This window comes from Ixodes scapularis, unplaced genomic scaffold (assembly GCF_016920785.2).
Source record: "Ixodes scapularis isolate PalLabHiFi unplaced genomic scaffold, ASM1692078v2 PGA_scaffold7__128_contigs__length_106722199, whole genome shotgun sequence".
Taxonomy (NCBI): Eukaryota; Metazoa; Arthropoda; class Arachnida; order Ixodida; family Ixodidae; genus Ixodes; species Ixodes scapularis.
Window position 1 is genome coordinate 77,645,494 of NW_024609882.1, and position 15,943 is coordinate 77,661,436.

At 47.2% G+C, this 15,943-nt stretch overlaps 1 protein-coding gene across 1 annotated transcript; it reads left to right on the plus strand.

Annotated features, from left to right (window-relative positions):
* The first annotated feature begins 11,152 nt into the window (after positions 1–11,152).
* On the plus strand, positions 11,153–12,349 carry LOC121833169 (Krueppel homolog 1-like). The gene has a single exon (XM_042286283.1). It carries the CDS (start codon positions 11,153–11,155, stop codon positions 12,347–12,349), a length of 1,197 nt encoding a protein of 398 aa, XP_042142217.1.
* The last annotated feature ends 3,594 nt before the right edge of the window (positions 12,350–15,943 follow it).

Below are 15,943 nucleotides of genomic sequence, written 5' to 3' on the forward strand. Positions count from 1 at the left end.
CGAGCTCGTACTTACATCTCCTCACCGTGAGAGTTCAAATTCAAATTTTCTAGCTTTTTCTATTTTGTAAAAAGTGAGGCATACAAACAAAAGCAACTTATTGGTTGCTTGACGAGCCCTCTACCTCCATCTGCGAAGCAAAACGTTCCAACGAACCGGGTGTTGGCAAATGCATCTCGCCTACTTGGAAGCACTTTTTCGCAATGAAATGATTCTTGCTCCATTCTCCTAAAGTGTAATATTCGACGTTCTATGTTTGCGACGTTATCGGCATTAGTTTGATCAAGTTTACGAATTGTACATTAGAGCGTCGAGTTCTGAGCATAAAGTTATTACAGTGAAAGCTAGAAGTTCAACTGGCGCTAGTTCCTTTGGTACTTCCGGTTTCAAATTGAAGCAGACAGCAACCAGTCCACTCTTGTGGTGCTTCTCTTCATTCCTATGGGAAAACGCACGTGAATTCTGTCCATTCGCCAGAGAATAACACTAATTATCTTTCCTACTTTGGGCGTAGCGAATGGTAACTTTATTGATATTATAAAAGTGAAATCGCTTTACTTACAGTATTTTTCCCGATCAGTGAACGATGTCTTACTTGCCCGTATTCCGGATCCTGTCCTGTGTTTCACGGCGAGTGCGTAAAGACAAGCGGCAAGTCCAAGCTACAATAACAGTCGAAAAGAACGTCTGACGTGCTTGAGGAGCGAAAACATCCGGACGATGCTAATATTTATAATCTGAGAGATTTATTAACCTCTCAAACGACCACTAAAAATATGAAGATAGGAGGAGGAAGAAGTGCTAAAGGGAGCAGGGATCCTGGGTTCTGCAGCGATCCGCACTACAGGTATATGGCATCCCTTAAAGGGTACCACCCTTAGGTTAGCCCTAAGCAACCGTTTAGGTACTGTTTTCGACCAGCTCTCTCAGGACATGTACACCAGGCATCATAAAAAATCGTCGCTTTACGGCACCCATATATGAGCAGCAGAGTGAATAAAACGAATATTGTTTATTACAAGGCCAAAGTCATAGTCAAAGTGTTTATTGGCATTGACATGGGTAGGGCCATGAGCCTGAGGCAGCCAAAAGGCAGGAGTCGGAGCATATATAAAGATGCTGGCTGCCTCCTCGACACTACGTTAACTGTTGATCAATGATCATAAAATGGAATGAGTAAATACATCAGTGGACTAGCTATGTGGAAGGCGAAGTGAAAAAATAGATACAAATCACACTCGTGACTAGGATTCACTTTATTTTGATCGCCTACATGCCCAGGCATGACCCAATGTTACTGCCTATAGGTCTTGAGGTCTCTCTCTCTGATTTTTCGAGATGTTCTTCATTGCTTTGGCACGTAAACCTCCGAAGGAAAGCGCCGATGCCGTGTTCGCCCTGACAGTGTCGGACAGTGTACATAAATGCACGTACGAAGCCATTTTAGTAACGTTTTTAATGCCGTGATTTTGAAAGGAAAATGCCGTAACTGACAAATATTTTTGTCTTTGTGATTGAGAAATGATCCAGGCTACCTGTTACGCACGAATTATTCGTACGTTATTCGTACGAATAATTCGAATCATTCGTACGAAAGTTCGAATTGTTCGAATTTTCCTATAGAAATGCATTATCGGAAGTCATTTTCAGACGGCTTCCTGTCTGCTTCAATTGGAAACCGCACACTAGCGCCAGTTGAAACTCTAACACATATTACAATAACCCGATACAGTTCTGTGCACCATATTGTCAGTGTTTGATTATGTGGCCACATCTCAAACCTTTTTCTTTCTTTTTTTTTTCAATTACGGCAACTTAAGAAAGAAAAAATAGTTGTTTTTTTTTTTTTATGGGGAATTTTCTTGGTGGATCTAAAATTGTTTCGAAGCGGTCTATTCTTTTTTTTTTTGGTACCGTTTTGGGAATACAAGTGCGCGTTCGCATCTGCCGCACTAAAGGGGTGAGCATGAAGCATGTTTCGATCTCTTCAGATCCACCAAGGGGATTCCAGATTATATTTCACTGCAACCTTGCAACGCGCCCAGTATTTTTTACATTAGCTATGGAGGCTCGAACGCCCAACCCTTGGACACGACGCTTGGTTGGTGACTCTGCCTGAATTACACGTACTGCTTTTATACATCGGAAAGCGTTACCGCACGAGTCGTTTGGCGTGATATACGTATAAAAGTATCCGATGCGCGTGCCTCAGCTCCTGAAAGCAGGTCCACGGGCCAGTATTGTAATGTGCGTCTACGTATAATCTATAAACCAACGCCGACCCCCCTGCCCGCTGCCCTGGGTCAACAAAGACTTATCAAGCACCATCTACGTGCCGTTCTTCCTACCAAAAAAGTAATTAAATTTCATTTTCATGTGTTCCTATTCGTAAGATATTAACGAAGAACTCTGCATCTGGTGTGTTTTTTTCACTGTTGTTTCACAACACGAACTCATATGAGGTCATACAACATGTTTTATTTTAAAAGCAAAAGGTCTAATACCTTTCAACTTTAATCTTTTAACGTGTATCCATAATACGTGGTGGCTCAGGGCAGTACATTTGACTTTTGGCCCTTGCCTTTCGGTTGACGGTAGAGAACGCTTCTCTCCTGTTTAAAGACTATACTATAATGCCTAATTAATAAATAATTAAATATTAATACCTCGTAATAAACCAGATCAACCACGGCCCCGTATCGTTCTAAATCTTGCAATTTGGGAAGCGAGAGTGTACAAAATTAGAACCGCTTTCGGGGGCTGTTTTAGCGGCCGCATCGAAAAACTATTACCTGTAACAACGCTTTTCGATTACAAGGCAGAGTCTATGAACATCGGGAATCTATGTGTCAGGTGAAGTGTAAGCGTGCGAAAAAAACGGAATATTTTTTTTTCATTATTATTGGACAGACACTTTGGCCGCCCACAACTTTCATTTCTCTCGGCAAAGAAAAAATGAAAGCCGTTTACAAATCCCTGTAACGCCGAATTGGAGCGCAGCTCGTGAGGAGGAGTAGGGAAGCGTACTGAGGGGGGTCACGTCACCTGCGGGTAGTCACGTGACCCCGGGGGGGTCACGTGATCTCGGGGGAGGGGGTCACGTGATCTCGGGGGGGGGGGGGTCACGTGACCTCGGGGGGGGGGTCACGTGACCTCGGGGGGGGGGGGTCACGTGACCCCCCCCGGTTACGCCGACGGCGACGCCGACGCCGACGCCGACGCCGCTCAGGCTGGAAACGGGCCCCTAAGAACTGCGCTCTAAAACATTTGGCAGGCCGTTTCTAGCCGAGCGGGAGCCAGAATGAGAGGCCGCGCCATATTAGAGGAGGTATTCACTGGCGGCCATAGCTGTGTGTACGACTGCTGAGCGCGTGCTTATTTCGAGCGTTCATAGTTCTTTTGTAACGTGCATTCCGCACCCTCAAGATTGCCGGTCTCAGCAACCTATTATTGTGGGCTCGTTTGGAGCATGCGCTCTAGATATCACCCACAAATATGGCGCCTAGTGAATACTCCTTATTGGTGGTATTCAATGGCGGCCATAGCTGAGCTCGCTGCCGCTGAGAGCGGGCTGACGGCAGGCTTCGACAACCCTTCCGACACGCGTATCGCGTACCATCGAGATTGTCTTTTGTTGGGAGACAATGAATAAGAACCCATTAGCGAGCATGCGCTATGAGCAGACACCTCAAACATGGCGTCCAGTGAATGCCACCATAATGGTGGAGGTGGTTTTCAGCGAAACGATCGTCTTTCACGTGTCCGTCGCGTGCATATACTTTTCTTTGCGACAGCACACTCGTGAGACAGGCGTCAAAGACGCGAGCAAAAAGCCGATAAACGCAAATGTGATCCGTTTCGCCTCTTTTGATGACGTTGGGTTTGCGAAAACTGCGTACCGCAGACCCTACATGGGCAGCAATCAGCCTCTTACTCTGTTGTGTACGAGGCTGATTGAAAAAAGTACGTATACTCGTACACTCGTTCACGTACCTTTTTCTTTCAACACATTCTGGGTTGCGGCCTGTGTACAAATTTGTGTATATGTGCTCGTGTACGTGTGCTTTTTTAGAGCGTAGCTCTTAGGCCTGGTTCACAGTTGCGAATCGGCGGGCGAATCTGCAAGAATTCGGCCGCCGGGCGTAGCGTCCACTGTGCATTGCCACGGCCGATTCCGATTCGGCGGCAGTGGATTAGCTGTAAGTGTAAACCAGGCCTTAGGCGCCCGTTTCCGCCTTGAACGGCGTCGGCGTCGCCGTCGCCGTCAGCGTCAGCGTAACCGCGACCCCCTCCCCGGACCTCGGGAGGACCTCGGGTACCTTCGGGAGGACCTGTGGTACCTTCGGTGACCTCGGGGAGGGGGGGGGGTCACGTGGCCCCCTCGAGGTCACGTGATCCCCCTAGGTCACGTGACACCACCAGGTCACGTGACCCCCAGATCACGTGACTCTCCCTAGGTCACGTGACCCCCCCCCCCCCCCCGAGGTCACGTAACCCCCCCCCCCTCAGTGCCCTTCCCTACTCCTCCTCAAGAGCTGCGCTCTAATTCGGCGTTACAGGGAGCTGTAAACGGCCGTCACTTTTTTTTAAATCTTATTTTCTTTTTTTCCTTTTTTTTTTCAATTCAAATTCTGGGTGGCCGGGTGGCAGGCGCACTCGCTTACGGGTTTTAACCTTTCTGCACAGCCGTGCACGCCACCCAAGATCACATTTTTGTATTTGAATAAATATTATTATTTTTATTACTATTACACGTTACCGGAAAAAAAAAGCAAATCGATTACGATTACGGTGCTCGAGGAGTAATGTATTTGACCGTTACTTGAAAAGTGACCGTTACTTTTCCGATTATTTTAGACTTTGGAAGCGACAGATTTTTCTGCCGGTTTGAAAACGGGTATTTTGTACGGCTTATGATTGGATCAGAATCACGGAATTGTGAGCCCCTATCTTCTTAATCTTAAAATTTTGGTAAAGCATCCTCCTGTCGGAGATTTATTTGTTTCGGGGATTTCTCGGTAGGAACCTTGTAAGAACTAAAGGGGCCATTAGTTACGGAAGGGAAAAAAGCAAATGTTGCGAGTAAATATAGTACTTCCAAAAGTAATCAGATTATTCTTGCGATTACTACCTAATAAGGGACATCCAATGGTTACAAAATTACTTCTAAAAAGTGATCGATTACAAGTAATTTTATTACTTGTAATGCGTGCCGTACAAGTTTGGGTGCAATCGACGTTTCTCCAGCATTGAGCCCCGTCTGGGGGATTGTCTGCGAACAAATAATGAAGGCCAGCTTAAAGGGGCACTGACAGGTCAAAGTCATTTTTTTTTGTTTTATTATCCGAAACTGATTGAAAACGACGCCTGCACAATAACTTCAGAATTCAAAACTTTGAAACTTAGTATTTGTGAAGTAAAAAATGAGACGTTTACAACTCCCTGTAACTCCGAAGTGGAGCGCAGCTATTGAGGAGGAGGAGGGGAGGGTGTGCCCCTCCCCCTCTCGTCCCATAATGCAACGCGTGGGTCTCACTCGTGACCCGCGCGTTGCATCATGGGACGTTATTCACAATGCACCGCGCGGGAGCCTCGTTGCGTCATTCATGATGTCACGGTGACGTCATTACGGGATACGTACCATAATGCAACGGGCGGGTCCCGAGTGAGACCCGCGCGTTGCATCATGGGACGTTTCATATAATGTAACGCGCGGGACGCCCGGGACGTCACTCTTAATGTCACGTTGACGTCATTACGGGAAACCTCCCATAATGCAACGCACGGTTACGGCGACAGCGACAGTGACGCTGCTCAAGCCGGAAACGAGCGCCTAAGGGCTCATTCACACTGGAAGCGGATCCGCGTTCGCAAAGCGGTTGCGAACGCGGATCCGCTTCCAGTGTGAATGACCGGTAAGAGCTGCGCTCTTAAAAAGAAAAAGACAATTTCCAAAAGCCGAATTTGAAGTTCCCGCGATGTTCGCACCAGTGCAGTGACGTCAAAAATTGAGCCGTCCTGCAACTCGAGTTTCTCTCACGCCTCCGAACCGCCGCGACCAGAAGTGTCGTGCTCGCCCGCGTTTGCGATAAGACGCTCTCCTGCGTGCGTGACGCCTGTCCGGCTGTGAGCAGACGACGCTTCACTTTCGAGTTTGAGGTACTTTTAGGGTCCTTTCAGCGATCTTAAAGCCTTTGAAACGGTGTGAGGTCGAAGAGAACGCGCAGTAGACTTTTGCGGCCGACGTGAGGGGCCATGTCGCGCCGGTTCTGCGTGAAAGGCTGACTCGGCGGAGTCACAACCGAAACTACAGTACACAGACACCAAAGCCAGTCGTTTTGACCGTTTGGCGATTTCCTTTTCGAAGTTTGAAAGGTCGTTGGGCACCTAAAGAGACAACTTTGTCCGATTCCCCGACTCACCAGTCATCCTCACTGCAATCTGTGCCGAGCGCCGCGGCACCACCATGTTTTCCGAGGAAGGATAAAACGCCAGAAGGCGACATCACTCGGCGGACTCCGATTAGCGGTGCTTCAAAAAGAAGGGCCGTAGTGCGTTCGAAATTACGTTTAAAAACGTGTTCTGCTAATGCCGTCACTAAATATTATAAAAATGACGCTTAGAGAGCTTCTAAATTTTGTAATCGATTACGTTACAAATAAAAAGAAGTGAGGAGGTGAGAAGGGGGAGAGAAGAATAACAAAGAGAAAAATTATTGCGCTCGCGTGGGGAATTTGTTTTTTTTTGGTTGCGGTATTTTTTTGCATGTTTATCACAACAACTTGTATTTTTTTATACAACTACAACAAAAAAGCAAACTTTATTCAACCTTCAGAACACATTGGCATCGTGCCGTTGTATCGGTAACGGAACTTGTGCGAAACATTGCAACACGTTCTATAATGTCGCAATGATATTGTTTCAGGATTTCCTGTATAACTAATTTATTCTGTGGTCTAAAAATAATATACTTTGTTTTATTTGCATTTAGATAAAGCCTATTTGCTGTGAGCCATGCTGAGAAAGTTCGGAGCCTTGTATTGGTTTGGTGCTAAATCATTTCTATTTTTTTTCCACAAAAATAAAAAAAATATATTATTGTCTTCAGCGTAAACAATTATATCATCTGTAAGGGGCCTACATAAATAATGCCGCTAATATAAATTAGAAATCAAAAAGTGCCGAGAATAGACCATTGTGGGACATCGTGTTCTATTCTACCCATATTTGATCATATATAATAAACATGTGCGAACTGCAGCCGATTTAATAAATAATTATTAATGAGATTGACTGAGAAAACTTGAAAAAGTTTTCTAATCAAGATATCATTTTTGACTGAATGAAATGCTTTTTTTAATCAATAAACACTCCTACCGTAAATAGTTGCTGCTTAAAGATATCAATTATTTTATATTTTATGCTTAATGATGCAATTTTCTTTAATTTTAGCTTTTAAAACCAGCTCTGCTTACTCAAAAAAAAAAAAAAAATATAGGTAGAGCCGAGTTAGGCCTATAATTGCTTAAATCACGGGGTCACTAAACTTTTTGGCTAAAGGGTCAGGTCGAGGATTTGTTCCTGTTTCAAGGGTCGGAAAATTATTAAGTAAATATCAATGAGGAAAAACCAATAATCCTAGACTAACATTTAAAAACAATGTTGAAAGTTAGAGGAAACTTCAAGGTGGTTGAATACATACTCTGGGGCATCATCAAGCTACACTTGTGGCAGCTTTTTGTCCCTGCTGCCATCACTCTCGTGAAAGAAAAATAAAGTATTGATATTGATCGATATATAATTCATTTTGAAATACAGTACTTAGCCAATTATGACACTACACAAGAATTGAGTCGCGGAAAACTCACAATTTAGGCATAAAGCAAAGTGCACTTTGGCAAGTTCACACAGGGCAGAAGACCAATGAGAATGATGGAACTGATGGTAACAATATTCAATAGATGCAAGGTCACTAATCTCAACATACACGTGAATGCAAAGAAATTTGAGCATACGTATATAGTTACGCAGATATGAAGGAAAGGACCGAGAATGGGGATGCTCCAATGTCCAATGGACAATGTGACGAAAAGACACACTTTACGTTCTTCTCATTTTTGTTCATTTCTTCTTGCACCCTTGTCTACGCGGTTGGTGTGTGTTGCGGCACCGTTTCTAATTAAGCGCGCTCATATCTGCAGCGATAGCAGGAGTCCTGCTGGAAGCGGCCCGGGCTTCACTCAAAGGTGTACAGGGGGAACAGCGCACCCGGGAAACAGTCACTCGAGTCAACATATACACACAAAAGAAAAAGACACTTCACACGGTCAACATAAAGGTACCTTTGACATAGGTCCTTTTGCTATCGACGAGTCAGACCGTGCTCTTGGGTCGCGAGCACACGCCACGCGCGGAAGATCGTTAATTCATTGGCCGCAGAGAAGAAAGGTCCCTTAGCAAAAGGTACCTTTACGGTCGTGTGAATGGGGTATTAGGCAGCGCTGTTCTTTCTTTTGTGTGTATGTTGACTCGAGTGACTGTTTCGCTTGCGCGCTTCCCCCTGTACATCAGGGAGCACCCAACTCGCCCAACTCGCCCGAACCTCTGTGTTCACTGAAAGGACCGGGCTCTTCCATCGGCAGGTTGGAACACCTTCGCGAGCCTAATACCTAATATCTCAGACCCCTGGTTTATCATTTGGATCCCCTCATTTCTGTACTACCTTTACTCTTGCAATTTTCTTAAAATTTATCTGGTAATACACCGGAATTTGTGACTAGGTTACATATGTGCTAGGGTGGTTGGGTAATAAAATCGGCAGCTGATTTTATAAGTTGAGCTTTAATTCCACCTTCATCGCGTGCGCTATAATTCCTTTGTTTTCGTAACAGGCAGGAAAATGTCTCTTCCAACAGTAGCGGATACAAAAGTATATTTTGTACTTGTTTTAAACATGTCGTAAGTCGCAGTGGGGCTAATCGATTGTGAAGCGCTGATCCAGTTTACTTTCGCGACTAATCTATGAAATAAATGGATTCTATTATTGTTTGTTATTCTACATGTAATTGCTATGTGTGTGTTAAGGCTGTCTTTAATGCGTTCAGTAAGGTGTAACAAGATAAAGATCGGCAAGCAGTTACTAAGATTCCTAATTATTACACCTGCTTTCAAGTCGTTCGAGTGGTAATTCACGATACACAAGTCAAGCGGGGTGTCCGACACATCTGTTAACCTTGTGGCTGCATTAACAACACTTTCATCACCAAAGGAATGGAACACATCAAGAGGTTCTTGCCTGTTTGGGTCTGAGGATGACAGGTCCACATTAAAATCACCGCAAATACCAACATGAATGCCTGTTTGCGTCCAGTATGGTAACATATATTCGAGATACCTTTCATATACGGATACTGCACCGTACAGGGACCGGTATAGGCCCGCTTCTCTCGGCCAGGGGGCACGAGCGCGCCCGTAAGATACGCTCATGTAATGCTCGCATCGAGGATGAAGCGCCCCGGCAGCGTTGGATCATTTACGAGCCACGGTGGTCGTTTACAAGTGTTCGTCAGCATCTGTTCACGCGCTCTAAGAGAGCGACCGAAATAAATAAATACTCTCGTGACCGGTTATAACGAAGTCGGTTATAACGAAATAGCGGATATAGCGAAGTGATTTCAGATTCCCGTTGACTTCGTTATAACTAATCTTGAGAATAAAGCTTGAAAAAAAAAATAGGTAGCTCGCTCTGTTCTTTTGTTTTTGTTGTCTTTTTTACGAAAATGTTTATTTCTTAATAAACATTCTGCTACCTTAGCTCCAGCGAGCAACGTGAAAAAGCGCAGTGACGCGCAACCGAAACGCGCCCAAGCAATATTCGATTTTGCTCGCCAGAGGTGCTGGCCAAACTTAGAACTACAGCCATATACAACGATGAATATTGTATTAGCGCATGGTATCATAAGAAACTCCTGATTCAGTGTTATCATAAAAGAATTTGTTATCACATCAAGTTTTCTACATTATTTTCTATATAGCGGCACACCTCCTCCTCTCTTATTCTTTCGAGGTAACAATAAGGTTCTGTAACATGGAAGATGTATAACGTCGTATTTATTGGAAATACCACGTTTTTTTGAAAGACAAAATGTCAATTCGTTTTTAGAGTGGCGTAGGAAAAAATACTCGCAGATTGTTCTTTATTTTTAGATGGCGAGCATTAAAGTGTAGTAAAAAAGACTCTTATCACTCGGGTTGATAAAGTCTTTGAACAAAAAAGGGTCGTAAGAGGTGCATCTTTTAGAATAGTTTCTCATGTACGCGAATGAGAGGTTAAATGCCTACAAAACAGGTTTAACGTATCATTTCCGGATCTTTCTCCAAGCTGATTTTGATGACCTGGTCACCGAGACCTCAACTAACAAACATTTTACTATTCCTTTGCCGAAGAAACTAATTCTCATCCTCAGTAGCTTTAGACCTCATCGGCAAAAAAACAATAAATAATAAATTCCTGATCTGTGCTGTGAGGATTTTATTTAAGAGTGTTTCCGACTTACATTATCTCAGTTTTCCCTTTTTCTCGAGGCGTGTCTCGTGTTTTGCGCGATGTAAAGCGTACAAGGATGGGGACAGTCTTGTCAGACAGCGAGGGAAGTCGAGTAAAAGTGTACAGGACAAGGACTTGTCTGTAGCGCTAATAGACACTTCAAACGTCGGCGCCGTCGCCTGTCCGCCATTGCTTGACCCCGTATTCTGGGCACTTATACTGGACACTAGGGCTGCGTCAGCGTTCCATGTGAACTCGGCTCAGCTGTTATTGAAAACGATGAAGCGACAGCCTCCGGCGAAGTCACGGATCCAACCACGCTCTTTGTGTCAAATGGATGGATGGATGCATGGATGTTAATGGCTATACCCTTTGTAACGGGCGGTAGCCTGCGCCACCTATCCTAAGTCTAAAAAGACAAACCAATGGCGATCGCCAATGTTGCTTGATGGACTTTTGTCAAAGGGTCTTAATGGTCTTGATAGCCCTAGTAGTTCAGCAATTGATTTGAGGACGACACCATGTCCTGGTGCTTTCTGATGCTTCATGGTGCCGCCCTGGGCGTCTTCTCGCTCTCCCGCAGGCTGGCAGAGCTCGGCCTGAGGAATGAAGGAGGCAAGTGAGGCCGAGGAATGCCGCAGCAACGGGAGCAGCGGTGCGAGTCCGACCAGCCTGGCGGCGTCTGGCGGCAACGGCCTGCACGGCGTGCCGCTCGTGTCCGCGGCGGCCTCGTCGAGTGGCTCCCGGAGTCCGCCGCTGCCCGGGGCCGCGTCGTCGACCACGGGCGAGCTGGCCTTCCTGTCCAACCTGCTCGGCCGACGGGAGCCGCCCCGCGACAAGGTGTTCGTGTGCAGTGTCTGTAACCGATGCTTCGGCTACAAGCACGTGCTCCAGAACCACGAGCGCACCCACACGGGCGAGAAGCCGTTCGAGTGTCGCGAGTGCCACAAGCGCTTCACGCGGGACCACCACCTCAAGACGCACATGCGGCTGCACACGGGCGAGAAGCCGTACCACTGCACCCACTGCGAGCGCCAGTTCGTCCAGGTGGCCAACCTGCGGCGCCACCTTCGCGTGCACACCGGGGAGCGTCCATACGCGTGCGAGCTGTGCGACTCCAAGTTCTCGGACTCGAATCAGCTAAAGGCGCACATGCTCATCCACAAGGGCGAGAAGCCCTTCGAGTGCAAGCTCTGCCTGGGGAGGTTCCGGCGCCGGCATCACTTGATGCACCACAAATGTCCCAAGGACGAGGCGAACGCGGGCAAGCCTCGCCGAGGGCGCAGGCCCAGGGCCTACGAGCTGACGTCGCCGCTGCCGCCTCCGAGCACGCCGCCCATCGCGATGCCGCCGGCCGCCCACTCGGTCGAGGTCCAGGAGGCAGCGCCTAAGAACCGCCGCAAGCCCCGGCACACCATCCGCATCCTGACGCCGCAGCAGAGGGACCTCTTCCTGCAGGGCGAGCAGACCGAGCCCCTGGATATGTCCATCTCGCCCACGCCGCTGCTGCTGCCGTCCACCACGCCGTACCGTTACCCGGCTAACCTGCCCGGGGTGCTGGACTTGTCTAACTCGCGCTCGGACTCCGAAGTGCCCGACGACGATGATGATGACGACGACGACGACGACGACGAGGACCCGCTGGGCGACCGCCTCGCCCAGGGATTCCAGCTGGACTTGGTGCGGCCGCTGCACCACCGGGCGCTGCCCCACGGGCTCACGAGGGCCTTGCCGGGACCGCCGGACCGGGGTACCGACGGCGACGCGAGCAACGGGTCGTACGCGCTTGCGGCGTCGTCCTAGCACAGCGCCTTTGACGAGGGTGCTGCTGAGCCTCTTGGCCGGCCGAATTGGGACCCAGTCTCGAATTCAGAGTGCGACGCAAGGCCAGGATCGGTTAACCACAAACTACCTTCCACCTGGGTATCGCAGGTCCTTTACCCATGAACAAAATGTTAACCACAGAAACTACGATCGTTAAAGTCATTCCCTGTTGTCGTTCGAACAGAAATGACAGGCAATGACAATGACTCAGTCAAATAACCTAAGAATCATTGAGCCCGAAAACCCCTGGGAGCGTTTCATCCGACCAAGTTGTGTATGTTTCGTATTGTTATTGCTGTTATGCGACAAATATCGTAGCACGTAAAAACAAGAATTGGTCTTCTAAAGTTAGCGTTTCATTCGCTGGTCGCGGCATCACAAAATGAGCGACGCGGTCCTCAAGATGCCCAGCACTTTTGCTTCATTCTTGGCGACATCATAAACGTCACGCTTGACGTCATTCGTGACGTCATATGTGACAATATTCTTGACGTCATCCGTGACGTTCGGGCATCCTTTGCCTTAACATCAGGAATGAAGCACGCAGTCATCCCTCAATTGGCGAGTCTTGCGCCTAGTCGAAGACAGTGATGGTTTTTGGTCAACCGATTCCTGGCCGAAGTTGTTCTTGCAGAGTCGATAAGTTCTGCGGTCCATACTGGGGCCAAGCGGATCCGCCGGAGGTTCGAAGAACCCGTGGTTCGTTCGGCGGGTTAAATTGTTCACGTTCTTTTTTTTTCTTTTCTCGAAGCCCCTTCTGGCTGCTGTTGTACACTTTTCAAACGGAATCGGCGCTCTCCGGTAAACGAGGAGCGCGCGCAAACGGGTATTTAAGGAAGAAATCAAACGTTTTTTAAGCTTGAAATATCAAAACGAGCGATTTATTTTTTATTTGTCTGTATGTATCTAATCGAGGAAATGTTTGTACACACATACTATATATATATATATACATACAGATACATACGTACACACACACGCACACACACAGTCACACATATATATATATACAGTATATATGTATACAAGAAAGAGATTATAGGTGTGCATAGTGTAAAAAAGAAGAAAGGAATGGACGCACGCCGGGTGCGGTCTTTTTGGCCGGCTTCAGGAGCCTGCGCGCTTGGTTCAAGTCGATATCGCTCATCAAAAGCGCGTCGCTCGCTCCAGTTCGCAGCGGACGCGATATCAAAAATACGACGCTGCGGCCGGAAGTGATGAGCGCGCGCAACCCGAAAGGCTCCAGAATCAAACGTGTTTGCGAAATATCAAAAAAAGACCGGAGTAGACGACAACGCTTGTGACAAACACATACGGGTATTACTATGTAACTTGTCGGGGTTGGCAACCGTGTGCGGATTGTGCAATGAACTGCTCCCACCCGAGGCCGCCGCTCTTGACCGAAGACGGGACAGGCTGCTTGTGCACGCTGACCTCCTGTCGAGCGTGACCATCCCCGGCTATCTCCGTTCCACCTTACCACCGCAGTGGAAGCTACGAGCCACCGGAGCCTTACTCAACGCCGTGCGAGTGTCACGTGCTCCCTGGTAGGGGGGCAAGGACACGCCACTATGCTCCGTTTGTTTTACTTCAAGTCCGACGGGAGCTTTCGGTATCCGATATGATGGACAAAATCGAGCAGCACCAAAATCGCATCGCCACGATGCTCGTCTTTTAAACACCGACGACCAGTTCGCGCTTTCCCCTTTCCCCCCGCTTCCTTCTCCCCCCTTTCTACCCTGTCCACCGATGCCTGTTTCCTCCTCCCCCATGGTGAAGAGGATCTTCTGCCTTGCAGAATTTAGAGTCTGGTCGTCGGCCTTTAAGTGCGTTTTCTATCCCCGGCTAAACCATTCGCGCAAAGTGAATGCGCCGTCCGACGGCGCTGGCGTTCCATAGAGGAAGAGGGGGATGTTCGCGTGGGGCAAGGCGACGCGCAAAGAGCATGGTCGTGTGATAGGTCCACAGCGCTATGCGGACAGCAAGTTTGTCTGCTTTTCGCGCAGGACTTGCGGTGACGACGTGAGAACGACACCGAGTTTTGGTTGGCTTTGATTGGAAGGATAGTGGGTAGACCTCAATGCTAAATGCCTCGAGGTCTAACCAGTATTTTTTTTCTCGATCATCCAATAAGAGCTCGGCGTTCTGACATTACCGCAAGTACTGTGCAAGAAGCAGACGAACTTTCGCTCCGCATAAATTGGCTGGAATGGCGCGTATAGCGTCCTCAGCGGTCACTCGTAAGGTGAGACGGAGTATAGTCGTCGTCAGTCTGTCGACTCGTTGGACGTATAGATTCTGGTCCAACGCGCACGGCCTGGCGCTGGCAGTAGGCTAACGGCATGCGCAAGCTGTTTCACACTTCGTTGTTGACGGTCATGCATGAGAAGTCGTATACGATTCGTCAATGCACAACACTGCGGACGAAAGAAAAAAAAAAAACAGCTGATTTCACTGCTGCTTTTGTAGACCGGAAGACTGTGAAAGTCTCCAACGAGCACATGATAGTTCCTATTTGTTCGCTCATCGCGTTAGTCAATATCTTTTTTCCCCGTATTATTTCGAAGCATTGCTCAGATTTAAATGATCTCATGGAAACTCGGGTAAACGCTGATTCCCACACCACTCTGGGGCGTGATAGATTCGGAAGGTTTGTCTACTAAGTCGCCAAGGCTGGTCGTCGCTATAGGTGTTTTCGGAAGTGATAAACCGCAGAACCAAATGTTTTTTTTTTTTTTTTTTGAAGTAGCATTAAAAAATGCACTCAGAGTCGCGGAAAAGTGGTTTGAGTTCTTGCAAGAGCAGCAGCCTTGTATCATTGTTGTACTTTTGAGCTGAAGCTGTCATTAGCCAGTAACGCGGTTCTGTGTGTGTTTATTATTTTTACCTCGTCTCGCACCGCCCGATTTGTCTCCAAAAAAGTGATACCCGAGATCAGATCTACCTCCGTCCCATTTCGTCCATCAGTGGCGGCATTTGCCACATTGCAATTGACTCTTTGAGTATTAAGTCGCTTTTTGAATCAGAGTCAGCAAAATGTTAATCAGAAACCCCTTAAGGCCTAGCCATAGCAAGCTGCATAATCCCTTCGAGAACCGCTTTCGCGTTCAGTAACGTCTCAGGTAAAATTTGGAAACGAAATAAAGGAGCGACGCGAAAGAGCGCATGATACCATCGGCTTTGTTCGCGTCCGGTATTCCACAAGCCGACCTTTAGTTGTAATTAAATAAGAAAGAATAACGAGTCAGTAGAGTCGATAATGCTTGCTAAGAACATCAACGCAGAACCGTCCTTCAAACATCCCGTTCTCTGGATGTTGCAAAAGGGTGCAGTGAATATTTGAAGAGTTTGATCTACGGTAGCGATTACTATATCATGTTTATTGGGGATGTCACGAAAATCCCAAGCAAACTCTCATTACAGGAAAAAATCTGAGGTAGGCTTTCTTTCAAAGGTGGGCGTTTCTTGAGGATTTATAATAGTTTTTAATTCCTTCAAATATGGCTTTAAGCCTTAGTTTGACACAGGCTATATGAAACACTCCTCTGGCTCGAACTCCACCTTTAATGGCGA

Bases quoted from the DNA above. Each gene is read 5' to 3' on its own strand.
- LOC121833169 (XM_042286283.1), top strand. From the start codon at position 11,153: ATGAAGGAGGCAAGTGAGGCCGAGGAATGCCGCAGCAACGGGAGCAGC.